Here is a 13069-nt window from a genome sequence, read left to right as displayed (position 1 = left end):
AATTATGTTCAATTTGTAACAATGAAATTGGGGGTCACCACAACATGAGGAACTGTATTAAAGGGTCGCAGCATTAGGAAGGTTGAGAACCACTGTCTTAGAGTCAAGGACTCAACCCCAGGGCCTTTCTGCAGCTGCCCAGGGAACCCACGACCCGATCCTCATCATCTGGCTAGACCTCATCTCATTGATATTCCTATCAGAACTCTCTCTTCTCTGGCCTCCTTCCCTATGCCCAACTTGTCCCCCTCCTTATTACTCGTGCCACCTATGATTCTACCTGTTACCAGCCCTACCTTAAAATTACTTTGACTCCTGGCCTCCCTTCTCTCTGCACATCCAACTAGCCACTGTGCCAATCGACTTCATAATCCCTTCCTTCTACCATCACCACCCCAACTGCCAGGCTCCCCAGGTCACCAGATCACCTAGCATGTGTGTCTGGTCCTGGGGGGTAGAAGAAAAATGCCCAGAAAAATGCCCAGTGGATCCCTAGCTGGTTTAGCTCAGTGGATAGAGCATTGGCCTGCGTACTGAAGGGTCCCGGGGTTTGATTCCATCAAACACACGTACCGTAGTTGCAAGCTTGATCCCTGGTTAGGGAGCATGCGGGAGGCAATCAATTGATGTGTCCCTCTCACACCTGTGTTTTCTCCCTGTCTCTCCCCTCTCTTCCACTCTCTCTAAAAGTCAATAGAAAAATATCCTCGGGTGAGGATTCACAACAAAATATCCGGTGAGGGCCCTGTGTCCTCAGTCCTTGATTCCCTCCATTTGCCTGGTCACTGGGTGACGTTTAGAGCTGGGCCTGCTTGGAGTGCAGTGAGGGTCCTCATTGGCGACCTGAGTGCCACCTCCCAAGAACCCAGGGTCTGAGGCCCCCAATCTTTCTGCTTTCTGGGAGTTGGGGCTTCCCATCACCAGCTTCCTTTACAGGAGGGGCCTGCTGCCTCTGGTTCAGAAGACATATCTATCCCGAGAGAAACTTTTTTTCATTATCTCTCATAATGGAGACTCACCTAAGGGCAGAGAATTCCAAAGAGCTAATAAACTGGAATTAATTTCTCTTGGGGTTTGGGAGGCACAAAACCAATTTTGTTTGTTTTACATTAATGAGTTTGCCTTAATTTTTTCCTCTAAAAATGAAAATTAACTTTATTCACATGCCTATACGCCTAACAAATGACTTGATCCCTAGACCAGAAGTGGGGGTTTCCAAGGGGGGCTTTCTGGGCCGAGTCCTCCTTTCTCATTTATCCTGCTCAGACCACTCAGGTGAGCCACCTCTCAGCATCAACATCAACACCGAGGCCTCCCCATCCTTGGCACCTTCACCCGTCAGGGCTGGGGGAGAGAAGGGCAGCCACCAGGGCTCTCTGACGTGACAAGTCTTCAGGTTAGACTTGAATTTCTTGCATCCAGGCTAATTGGTGTGGTGATGCATCCATCCACCTATAAAAATTATAGAGTGGCTCCCTCAGAGGCCCTGTGTGTGTTGCCAGGCGTGGAAGGGAGGAGAGCTCTTCTCCACAGACTGCCAGCTCGGGGTCAGAGGAGCAGCCTCTCTTGCTGTCTCCTGAGCCCGATCCTTCTTGGCCATCACCTCCTACCCGCCCTATGGCGGCCCTCACGGACCTCTCCTTTATGTACCGCTGGTTCAAGAACTGCAATCTTGTCCGCAACCTCTCAGACAAGTATGTCTTCATCACAGGCTGTGACTCCGGCTTCGGGCACCAACTGGCCAAACAGCTGGTTGATCGAGGCATGCGGGTGCTGGCTGCTTGTCTCACTGAGGAGGGCGCCCGGAAGCTTCAACAAGACACCTCCTATCGGCTGCAGACCACCCTCTTGGATGTCACCAAGAGCGAGAGCGTTCAGGCGGCGGCCCACTGGGTGAGGGACCAAGTGGGCGAGCAAGGTGGGGCGAATTGCATTCTTTAGCTTTCTCAGTTGATCCTTTGTCTTTCTCCTACAGGCATCTGACAGTTCTCAGGGAACCTGTTGTTCAGATGGGGTGGGAGAGGTGATGTTGAGAAAGGGGCTGAGGCTCTGGCTGAGTGGGACTGGACGCTGTTGCACGGTTTGGTCTGTCCGCACGAAGGGCTGAGTTCCCAAGGAAGTTTCTCTCCCAGATACTCCAAGGGCTGGAGGGAGGTTGTCATAGGAGGTAGAGAAGAGAAGGTGTGTTCTGTATGTCCAGACCTCTAAAGACGGAGTCGCTTCTCTGGGACTTTGGCAGTCCTGACCATCAGCTCTTGTCGGGGTCAGGCTGGGGGAAGGCAGACGGGAATGTGAGGTCAGATTCCCTGAGTGGAGGCATTTGCTCTCCTGGACTGTGTCAGGCTAGATCCTCACATCATGGTGGAATTGGGATGAACTCTGAGTAAGTGCTGACCTCAGAGTGGCTCCTCCTATTGGGAAAGGAGGCTGTGGGCTGGGGCTGGACCAGGGTTGCTAGGGACCTGCCCAAGGCGCTTCCTGCATGAAGCGTGTGACAGAAGGAACAGAAGGAACAGGTTGGCTCTGTTGTAGAAGCAGCAGCCTAGGGGTGTAGTTCTGACCCCTAAGGGAACTAGTCTGGGGTCCATGCACGCAGGTGGGGGCAGGAGAGCCCTGGGACCCAGGAGGAGCCAGGCAATAACTTTCTTTTCTTCTCCTTAGGACTTACCAGTACCCATTATCCAATACTGTTTGTTTGTTTGTTTGTTTTATTGTCCCTTCAGAGGGAGGGACGGGCATGGCTTTTTGTCTCTTTTATTTACTATATATCCCTAAGTACTTAGAATAGTGTCTGGAATCTAGTAAGGTGCCAAATATTTGTTGGATGAACTAAGTAATAAATAACTCAGCAAGAGTGAGTCTTTTTTTCAACTGGCTGCCTCGCCCTTGGCCACTTGTGTTAATGATTCACTGAGTATATTAATTTCCTGTTGCTGCTGTAATAAATTAGCACAAATGTAATGGCTTAAAACAGCAGAAATTTATTATCTTGTAGTTCTGGAGATGAGATGGGTCTCATGGGGCTAACATCGAGGTGTCAGCAGGGCTGTGATCCTTCAGGAGGCTCCGGGGAGAATCCATTTCATCGCCTTTTCCTGCTTCTAGAGCAGTGGTTCTCAGCCTTCCTCATGCCGCGACCCTTTAATACAGTTCCTCATGTTGTGGTGACCCTCAACCATAAAATTATTTTCATTGCTACTTCATAACTAATTTTGCTACTGTTATGAATCATAATGTAAATATCTGATATGCAGGATGGTCTTAGGCGACCCCTGTGAAAGGGTCGTTCGATCGCCCTAGGGGTCGCAACCCACAGGTTGAGAACCGCTGCCTTAGTAGGTCCTGAGGTTCAGCCGGGGAAGCTCCAGGATTGCAAACCACAGGATGGAAACAACTATTCTAGTCCAATCAATACAGAATCTGAGGCCCAGAGAGAGAAAGTGACCTGTCCAAGGGTGGAGGTAGAACCAGGACTTGAACTTGAGCTCTTCCAGCCTGGGTCCCTGCAGAGATGAATGACAGTACTTAGCATTATTTTATTTCTCCCCATTTATACCAACTCAATTTAATGACCTCAGAGAGCCCTTTTCACACTTTTTCCATTTATTTAAATGCTTCGTATATTTATTTATAGCTGTTATTTACTTCTCTGGTTTGTGAGCTCTTTGAGGGATAAGACCCTGTCTTGTTCACTTTGTCTTTAGCACCTTCCTCTGTAACTGACAGAATAGGTGCATGAATGAATAAATGAATGTGTGCGTGGATGAATGAATGAAGTAATTTTGGTAATGTGTGTAATGGAGTTGGTTTCTTATACTTAGGGGAACAACACAGAGGGGGAAGCATATGGGGGAAGGAATTAAAACATTTACTCATTGGTATGAAAATTATGTCTCTTTTCCCAGAGCTAATAGCTTAGATGCCATTAGCTAAAGCCTGGATTGTTAGCTGGTACAGGGTCCAACTAGCTGGCAGACTGTGTGAATCAGAAAAAAAATGACCCCCCCCCCCCATGCCCTTACTGGTATGACTCCCTAGATAGAGCATCAGCCTGTGGACTGAAGGGTTCCAGGTTCGATTCCAGTCGATGTTTCTCTCTCATCGATGTTTCTAACTCTCTATCCCTCTCCCTTCCTCTCTGTAAAAAAATAAATAAAATGTATTTTAAAAAGAAAGAAAGAAAATGCCCCTTTAGGGAAAACCAATTAGTAAAAGCACATCTTTTGGGCTGTCGTAACTCCCCACCCTAGGCCTCAGCCTGGCTGTCTTGTTCTTTGTGCACCTGCTCAACCATCCTCAACTCCCTGAGCTGCTGAAGGGTAGACCCTGGTACTTTTCCAGAGACACTGCTGATTTCTGTGTGGTTCTCTCTCTCCCTTTCTTGCCCCTAGGCCTCTGGGCCCTGGTGAACAATGCTGGTGTGGGCCTGCCCAGTGGTCCCAATGAATGGCTAACCAAAGAGGACTTTGTGAAGGTGATCAATGTGAACCTGGTGGGACTGATTGACGTGACCCTCCACATGCTGCCCATGGTCAAGAAAGCCCGGGGCAGGGTCGTCAACATGTCCAGCTCTGGTGGTCGTGTAGCTGTCATTGGCGGTGGCTACTGTGTCTCCAAGTTTGGTGTCGAGGCCTTCTCTGACAGCATCAGGTGACTGGGTGCCACACCACTCTGGGTAGGAGTCCTGGGGTTTCACCTCAGGAAGAGAGGGCAGGGGGTGGGGAGAACAACAGCATGTGGGCAGGGGAGTTCTGAAGAGAGGAAAATAAAGCAGTAGTAGGAAGAAGGCTACCCTCAGGGGGCCTTCCCCAAGGACCAAGAGAATAAAGGATGAGGAGAAGAGGTGGAGTGGTGATAGGAGGCTACATTCCTCCTTCCCTTGAGCTGTTCCAGAATAAGTGAAACCCTGTTTGGGCCTGTGAGAGTAGGAGGGATTTCTCTCAGACAGAGAGGCCTGGGACAGAAATGCTCATGGGAGACCCTCACAGGAGGATGCAAGCTTTGCATTGACCTCTCATTCCCTTTGCATTGAGTGTTGGGTGCGGGGCTGAGGGGGAGGACCTGGGGGGAGGTCAGGGTTTAGTCTAGATTCTTTGTTAACTTCCTCCTGCTGGGTTTGCCTAATATGAATTGTCCAGAGACCACGCTTGGAAAAGGGCTGAGGCTCTACGACAGGGCTTACTTGCATGAAAGCAAAGGCTGGCCTGGTGCAAGGGTAGGGAGGGCACCTCCAGTTTCCTGGGGAGATCAGCACCTATAGAGGTGTCAGAAGTGATGCTCTCTGATGACCTTGTGTCATCTTGGGGTCCCAGACTGAATCAAACTCTTCTTCCCCAGGCGTGAGCTCTACTACTTTGGAGTGAAAGTCAGCATCATTGAGCCGGGGAACTATCGGACATCTATTCTGGGACAGCAAAACATGGAGTCGCGCTTGCGGAAGATGTGGAATCGGATGCCTCAGGAGACCCGGGATAGCTACGGAGAGGAGTACTTCCAAATCTGTGAGCTTCCCTCATGGGGAGAGGGGTCTCTGAGAGGGACAGGGAGATCTTGGGGGTCACTTTGATTTTACAGATGGGATGGAGGCTCAGAGGGGTTAAGGGCTGGGATTTGAGAACAGAGACCAAGTGGGCAACTGCTGGGAGTGACAGAACTGTAGCTGTTGGGGAGATGGGGGCATGAGGATGGCTTCCATGAACAACCCCTGAAAGACAATTTATTATTGTGGCTAAGTTGTCCAAGGATGCTGCCCACTCCTGGCACCTGCCCCACCCAACCCCCAAACGCCATTATGCTGGCGAATCAGCTGAAGATGCACTGACATAAGTACAGAGAAGTTATTAAGAGCACAGCTGCTTGAGCCAGACTGCCTGGATCTGAGTCCTGCCTCTACCCCTTACCAGCTAGGAGACTTTGGGCACAATACTTAGCTGTGCTATGCCGCAGTTTTCTCATCTATAAAATGGGGCTAATGATAGGCCTACTTCACAGGGCTGCTATGAGGATGAATATCTGTGAAATGACCTGCACATACTAAATGCTTATGAAATGAATACAGAGGAAAAGGAACACCCGAGTATGTAAGGCAGCTCTCTTTCTCTCTGGGCTAAGGATCTTCTGTGAACCTCAGGAGAGTAGAGGAGGGTCATTACAGCTGTTTTCTATACTGCCCCCAAACTTTGTGCATTTCTTACAGATTGAGGAATGAATGGAGCTCCGGCCATGGGGGCTCAAGAAGAGGGGGTGGCCTGTGGGTGCAGTGGAGGAGGAATTGGCCAAAAGACCTGTTAGGGCACCTCATGGTAGGAGAGAGAAGGCCATTCTGAGAACCAGAAGTCCCAATGTTTTCTCAGGTCATCTAATCTCAAAGCTGAGGCTTGATTGCAGGGGAGGATGATCCAGAAGACTTCTTAGTTCTCTCCATTTCTCTGGCTCCAAGCACCTCAGAGCCACCTCTGGAGTTGCCTGTGTGAGGGGCAGACTCTGACCTGTCAACAGAAATTGGTTCTGGCACAAGCAGCTGCCACCTCCTTAGCAGGCATCTCACTTCTCCAGTTGCTTCTCTGTGACCTGGCTGCCAGCCAAGAAGGTGGCGCTTGGCTGGTTCAGGAGGTTCTCTTGGGCCCGAGTGAAGCAGCCAGGCTCTCAGCCCTTTTCCCACTCCCTTTGGACCTCAGTAGTGTAGTTATGCCTTTCCCTAACCCAGATTTCCCCCTCTCTTTTCTTGGCTTCCACAAACAACCTCTGAAAGACTATTTACTACTGTGGCTAAGCTAAGACTCTGGAACTGGGCTGCCTGAGTGCAAATTTTAGCCCTTATGAATCTTGTCTTGGGCAAGTTACTCGGTTTTCTCACCTAATGAGTTATGAGGATTCAATGAGTTAATATACAGGGTGTCCCCAAAAATGTACACACATACATGGAATAATTATAAAGGCAGTATTTATTAAAATACATTTCATTTTCAAAATTGAGCTATCAGCTGTTAAAGTGTGTATATACATGCGTGTATATAAAATGTTCAGATTGCCTGACCCCTGGTAGGAACAATTTGATTTAAAAGTGGTTTTTCTCCTCCCTTAGGCTGAGTATAGCGTCCTTCTCTCCATTACACTGATACCTACAAGCTGTAAGTTCTGTACGGCAAAGAGAGAGTCAGATAGTAATTGTCCAAAATCCAAAGTGATGCATTTTTTAAATATACCCAGAAAGTCTCGATGGGTTCAATGTAATCACTCAATCAAATGCACGGCACGTATCTAACTGCCCGGCATGGTCTCCTGAACAACATACATCAACAGAGTAAAAAGCCAAGTTGCCAAAACCACGACAACCATTTATTCGCTTATTATACATTCGATTGAGCGCCCACCCCATGCCAGGCACTGTGTGGAGCTGGGAGTGAGAGTAGATCAAGCTGCAGGGCTCTATTCTGGCTCAATGCAGGCAGAAGTTGCCATCTTCTGCGGGCCTTAAAAGAATATGGAGAAAGACAAACTTCCTCGGAAAACCACTTGTCAAAAAACTGCTACCTTTCCTCTGGAGACAGTGTGGTTTCAGAGTTTAGATGACAGCTGTCCTTCCAACGACTTTACACAACTGTCTAAACTTCAGTTTCTTCATTATAAAGTATAATCATTCCTCCCTCCGGATTGTTTGGAGAATTAAACCTTTGCCATCGTTGTTAGCACTGAGGGAAGTTGGACTGGGGGAGGTGTGACGGGGTTGTGGTGGGGGATGGGGCTGGGAGAGATTTAGAGTCAGATGTAGGAGGTTTGGATGGCTCCACTAAGGAGAGTGACTCTTATCCTGAAGGCATTGGAGAGCCTTTCAAATGGCTCTGACCTGACCTGATCAGATTTGCGTGTGGGAAGGATGAGCTTGGAGACATGAGACCAGATGGGAGGCTACTGCAGAAATCCAGTGAAGGAATGACAGAGGCATGAGTTACAAGTCTTGGTGCTTATGGGAACTGCGTGTGTGGGGACGGGGGTAGTGTTTCAGGAAGCAGGTGCTATGGCGACAGACTAAAGAAAGATTGAGGAATGCTCATGCAGCACCATTGGGCAGAAAGTCCAGCAAGTTACGGCCAATCAGGCAGGCTCGTGGCCTGTGAACCCTGGACCAGGCTAGGTATCTTAGAGTGATGTTTAACCAAACCCAAAATAGAACTATACTGGAAGTGGCTAGTTAATAGCAACCTAATGTGGGAACGGTCCCAAAGAAGCAGCACACACCGTCACCAGGGCAGGAGTGTGAACAGGGCACAGGATTCCTGCCACAACACGCCCGGAGCAGAGCCACAGCCGACAAGCAACACCGTCACCGGCCAAGTTTCTTTCTTCATCTCATCCCTGCCAGGGAGGCCACCAAAAATTCCTCTTTTGGTCTCCTTTTTTTTCCCGGGAAGGGACTAGATCAGAAGCCCAGGACCTGTCGCTGGCAAAAGAGAAGAGGAATGAAACGCAACTATTGGGTCCAAAAGTGCCAAAGCCTGGTCTCTGATATTTAATTCTCACAATAACACTAATGTTTCCCAGTTGCCTGAATCCAAAGCCCATGCTCTCCTTTACTATCTAGGAGAGTGACAGGTTAATTGGGTACCTCTGTCCCGCTTCCCACTCTGTGTCTAACGGGGTGTCCACCACAAAATAGGACCTCGATACATATTTGAAATAATAATGGAAGAATGTGCCTTACACGACTTCTGTGTCTCAGGTAACTTCTCCCACCCCCCTGGCTGTGTGGGTCCTTCCCATCTTTCAGAGCCTAGTTCCAAAGCCACCTTATCACATCAGCTTGCCTTGCCTTCATCAGCCCACACAGCCTTCTGTGTTAGCTGGAATGGATTCTCCCTGGCTCTCGGTTAGCGCCTGCAGCCCTGAGCACCTTGAATGAATACACTGACATTCGCCTCCCTGCCTGGGACCTTTTGGTAGTGGACTCTGCGTCAGGGCCAAGGATGGAGGACAGAGTGTTGGCTTCCTAAGACATTATCACTTTACAGACAGCGTGGCTCTTTGGTAGTTTGCTCCTTTTCACTGCTGTAGCTTCCTTTCTAGGAAACAGAAAGGGAAGTTCCTCAAAGCAGGGGCAAGAATACTCAAATGACATTGTCCTGCTTTCATTAACCGCGTACCAGGGTTCTGCCCAGAGCGGGTGAATTCTTTGCTTTCCTGGACCAACTCCAAAGTCAGGCCTGCTTTTGCTCCCTCTTTGTTTTCAAGTTTCAATGCCTTATCTCTAAGTCTGACTCTCAGGCACCACTTCCTCCAGCTTGGGCGGCATTGAAGTATGAGCACTAGAGCACGAGGGAGATCGCAGCGCGTAGGTGTATCTCGTGCCTCGCTCCTATTTGTGTAGTGAGCTTTGGCAGGCTGGGACCACTTGGGTGCCTTGTACTCACCTCCACACCCATATGCATAATGCTAATAGGATAACCCCCACATCTGCTAGAGCTTATAACAGATGTGCCTGAGCCCCACAATGGCCTTATGACCAAGGCAAGGGCAGTGTTAGTATTTTCTAATAACACTTTTTTTCCTGAATGCTTTTGTAGAAAATTCAGGAACTCTAGGGAGTAAGCAGGAGAGAAAAATACTCCAGTAACCGTGAATCTCACTTGCCAGACAATATTTTTACTTCCTTCCTTCCAATTTTTCTATGCACTTACATACATTTGTTTTCTATTCTGTCATCTTCCACTGTCTACCCTGCTATTGGTCATATTCTCTAGCACAGGTATTATTATTCCTATTTCACAGATGATGACAGTTTAAGCTCAAGGTCACACAACTAATAAGCGACCCAGTTTTTCTGTTGCTAGTCTAACACAATAAAGGAATTCAATACACTTTTTTTCAATTACAGTTTACATTAAATATTATTTTATATTAGTTTCACATGTACAGTATAGTGGTTAGACAATCATAGACTCTACAAAATGACACCCCCCCCCATATTTCAAGTAACTACTTGGCACTGTACATACTTATTACAATATTATTGACTATATTCCCTATGCTGTACTTGACATCCTTGGGACTATTTTGTGACTACCAATTTGTATTTCTTAATCCCTTCACCTTTTTCATCTCACCCTCCACACCGCCTCCTTCTGCCAACCAACAATCTGATCTTTGTATCTATGAGTCTGTTTCTATTTTCTTTGTACATTTATTTTATTCTTTAGATTCCACATATAAATGAAATCATATGCTATTTGTCTTCCTCTGTCTTATTTCACTTAATATAATACCCTCTAGATCCATTCCTGTTGTCATAAATGGTAAGATTTCATTCCTTTTATGGCCACGTAATATTCCATTGTATATAATCTACCACTTTTTTATCCACTTGTATATTGATGAGCACTTGGGTTGCTTCCATATCTTGGAAGCATATTGAATTAGTGCAATACACAATTCTTGAATTCAAGAAGAGAAATAGGATTATTTACAGGGTATTTGTATAAGGGATAACCTGGAGGGTGTGGTTGATCTGCCTAAAATGGTGTGATGGAAAGAGAGCTTGGATGAAATTCAGAAGGAACCATCTTTAATGAAGAATAATAGAGCCTTTTATTCTCCCCTCCCTCCCTCAAACAGATTCTGACAAGCTAACAAACATGATGAAGTTGGCAGAGCCAAGAATCAGAGATGTCATCAACAGTATGGAACACGCCGTTGTTTCCCGGAGCCCCCGCATCCGCTACAACCCCGGCCTGGATGCCAAACTCCTCTACCTCCCCTTGGCTAAGTTGCCCACCCCTGTGACAGATTTCATCCTGAGCCGGTACCTTCCAAGGCCAGCAGATAGTGTCTGAGCCGGGAAAGCCCAAGAAGTGGTCATTGGAGTGTAGAGGAGGGGCCTGGGAGAAGGGACTATGGGGTTGCAAGAGGTGGCATCAGACATTCTGGGGACACTTTGCTTGTCTGACACTCATTGCTGGTGAATTTATGGGTAATTTCTAACAGAAGATGAATCCTCTTCCCACTCACTGGGGCAACACAGAAACACAAAGACCTGCAGCATGGTCCCAAGAACCTCTGTCACCTGGTCAGTATATAGTTTTTTCTGGACCTGGAAAAATCAAGGCGAGAATAACTAGCTCCTGCTGCATCACAAACCTCCCTCAGTTGTCACTGCCACTGGGTGGTATTGTGGTATAATCCAGCCCACAGGAGAAACTCAACCACTTTCTTACTGGGTTTTTAAATATGCATTAACCTCTTTCACATAACCCATTATTTAAATAATGTAGTAAGGCAGACGAGATTAATAATAGGGAGTACAAGATTAACCAGGCAAAGTTTATAATATTTTCTCTCTTATAAGTTCCTCTATCCATAGGTGATTGGGATCCACATTAAATAATATTCATTTATTTAATCAGCATTAATTAATTCTTTAAATATTTATTGAGTGCCTACTACATACCAGGCATTGTGTAGTTGCTAGAAGGTTATACAATGATTAAATCATGGTCTTGATTTATTTTGTGGGTTTTTTTTGTTTTTTACCAGTGTCTGATAGCAAAGATGGGACAAATGGTGATAAAAGAAAACATAAATAAGAAAATCACCTAATTCAGTGGTTCCCAAACTTAGCTGTATGTCATAATCTCCTAGCTAATTAAAATTACAGATTCCTAGGCCTCAATGTTAGAAAATGTTATTCTGTAGACTTGGGATGGGGCCCAGAAATCTGCATTTTTAATAAGAACCTAGACGGTTCTGATGCACCTAGACACGTGGAAACTGTTGGTAGTCAAGAGAAGGCGTTAATGTTCAGAGGAGGACATGCCCTATTCAAAGCACCCCCAGCTCAGTGACCAAAGCAGAACTCAGGTGTTCAGACCCCCAGGTTAGGGTTTCAGTTACAGGAGAATACATGTCTGAAATTAGTAACATTGTGAAATAAATCATGGGACTAATTTTTAAAAACTATACCTTAAATTTCTGAGCCATATGACATTCTATTGAAAAAGACTTTTTTATCTTGAGGAATGGTCATGTAATAAAGGTAAATGTGAAAATTTTTTATTAAAATGTCTTTGTGTCGCCCTAACCGGTTCGGCTCAGTGGATAGAGCATTGGCCTGCAGACTCAAGGGTCCCAGGTTCGATTCCGGTCAAGGGCATGTACCTTGGTTGCGGGCACATCCCCAGGAGGGAGTGTGCAGGAGGCAGCTGATCGATGTTTCTCTCTCATCGATGTTTCTAACTCTCTATCCCTCTCCCTTCCTCTCTGTAAAAAAATCAATAAAATATATTTTTTAAAAATGTCTTTGTGTCTCTTCAACATCGGCTGAACTTGAAAGTAATAAAACGTAATAACACCTGCAAATAACTTATATTCTAAATAAGTTAACATTCATAGATTCCAGGGATTAGAATGTGGACATGTCTTTTTGGGAGCCACCACACAACCCACTGAGTCTGTTATTTGCATCACTTCTATTCTTGGCACCAAATTCTGTATCAGGAAGGATGCATTGGCAGCAAGTAACTGAAAAGCCAACTCACCATTGGTTTAAACAACAGAGTTAGGGCAGGATCCCATAATTGAATGATGACATCAAGATACAGGTTCCTCTGTCTCATTGCTCTGCCATCCACAGTTTTGACTTCAACCTAAATCCAATTATCTTTATAGTTGTGGTATGACTGCCAGGAGCCATGGGAACTCTGTGCTTCCTCATTCACAACTAAAGGAGAAGAGAGCCTGTCTTTCCGTGGCATTAAAGATTAAGGAAGTTTCTCATAGCCCTTACCAAGGCTCTCCTTGAATCTCCTTAACACAAATTAGCTTGTTTGCCCATCCCTGAACCAATCACTGACAAAGGGGTAAGTTGCCCTGAATTATTTAGATTAATCATGGAACAGAATGGGAATATTGGGGAGTCAGTGACAGTGCCTACTGCCTTGGAAAATTAAAAACTCAGCCTGAGTCGGTTTGGCTCAGTGGATAGAGCATTGGCCTGTGGACCAAAGGGTCCTGGATTTGATTTAGGTCAAGAGCATGTACCTTGGTTGCAGGCTTCTCTCAGGCATGGGCCTGGTCAGGG

General features: G+C 46.6%; 1 protein-coding gene across 1 annotated transcript; it reads left to right on the top strand.

Moving 5' to 3' along the window:
• Positions 1-1159: 1159 nt before the first annotated feature.
• SDR9C7 (short chain dehydrogenase/reductase family 9C, member 7) lies at positions 1160-12094 on the top strand. The gene is made up of 4 exons (XM_006777893.2): positions 1160-1918; positions 4392-4650; positions 5338-5501; positions 10609-12094. Exons 1-4 carry the CDS (start codon positions 1618-1620, stop codon positions 10824-10826), a joined length of 942 nt encoding a protein of 313 aa, XP_006777956.1. The 5' UTR covers positions 1160-1617; the 3' UTR covers positions 10827-12094.
• Positions 12095-13069: the final 975 nt, after the last annotated feature.

This window comes from Myotis davidii, unplaced genomic scaffold (genome assembly GCF_000327345.1).
Source record: "Myotis davidii unplaced genomic scaffold, ASM32734v1 scaffold509, whole genome shotgun sequence".
Taxonomy (NCBI): Eukaryota; Metazoa; Chordata; class Mammalia; order Chiroptera; family Vespertilionidae; genus Myotis; species Myotis davidii.
Note: the sequence above shows the minus strand (reverse complement) of the source record. Positions and strands in the feature narration are given on the sequence as shown.

What these genes read in the sequence shown, in the direction of transcription:
- SDR9C7 (XM_006777893.2), top strand. Translation starts at nt 1,618, where the DNA reads ATGGCGGCCCTCACGGACCTCTCCTTTATGTACCGCTGGTTCAAGAAC. An exon ending in GGACCAAGTGGGCGAGCAAG is followed by an intron (nt 1,919 to 4,391) that starts GTGGGGCGAATT and finishes TCTTGCCCCTAG; the next exon opens with GCCTCTGGGCCCTGGTGAAC. An exon ending in GCCTTCTCTGACAGCATCAG is followed by an intron (nt 4,651 to 5,337) that starts GTGACTGGGTGC and finishes CTTCTTCCCCAG; the next exon opens with GCGTGAGCTCTACTACTTTG.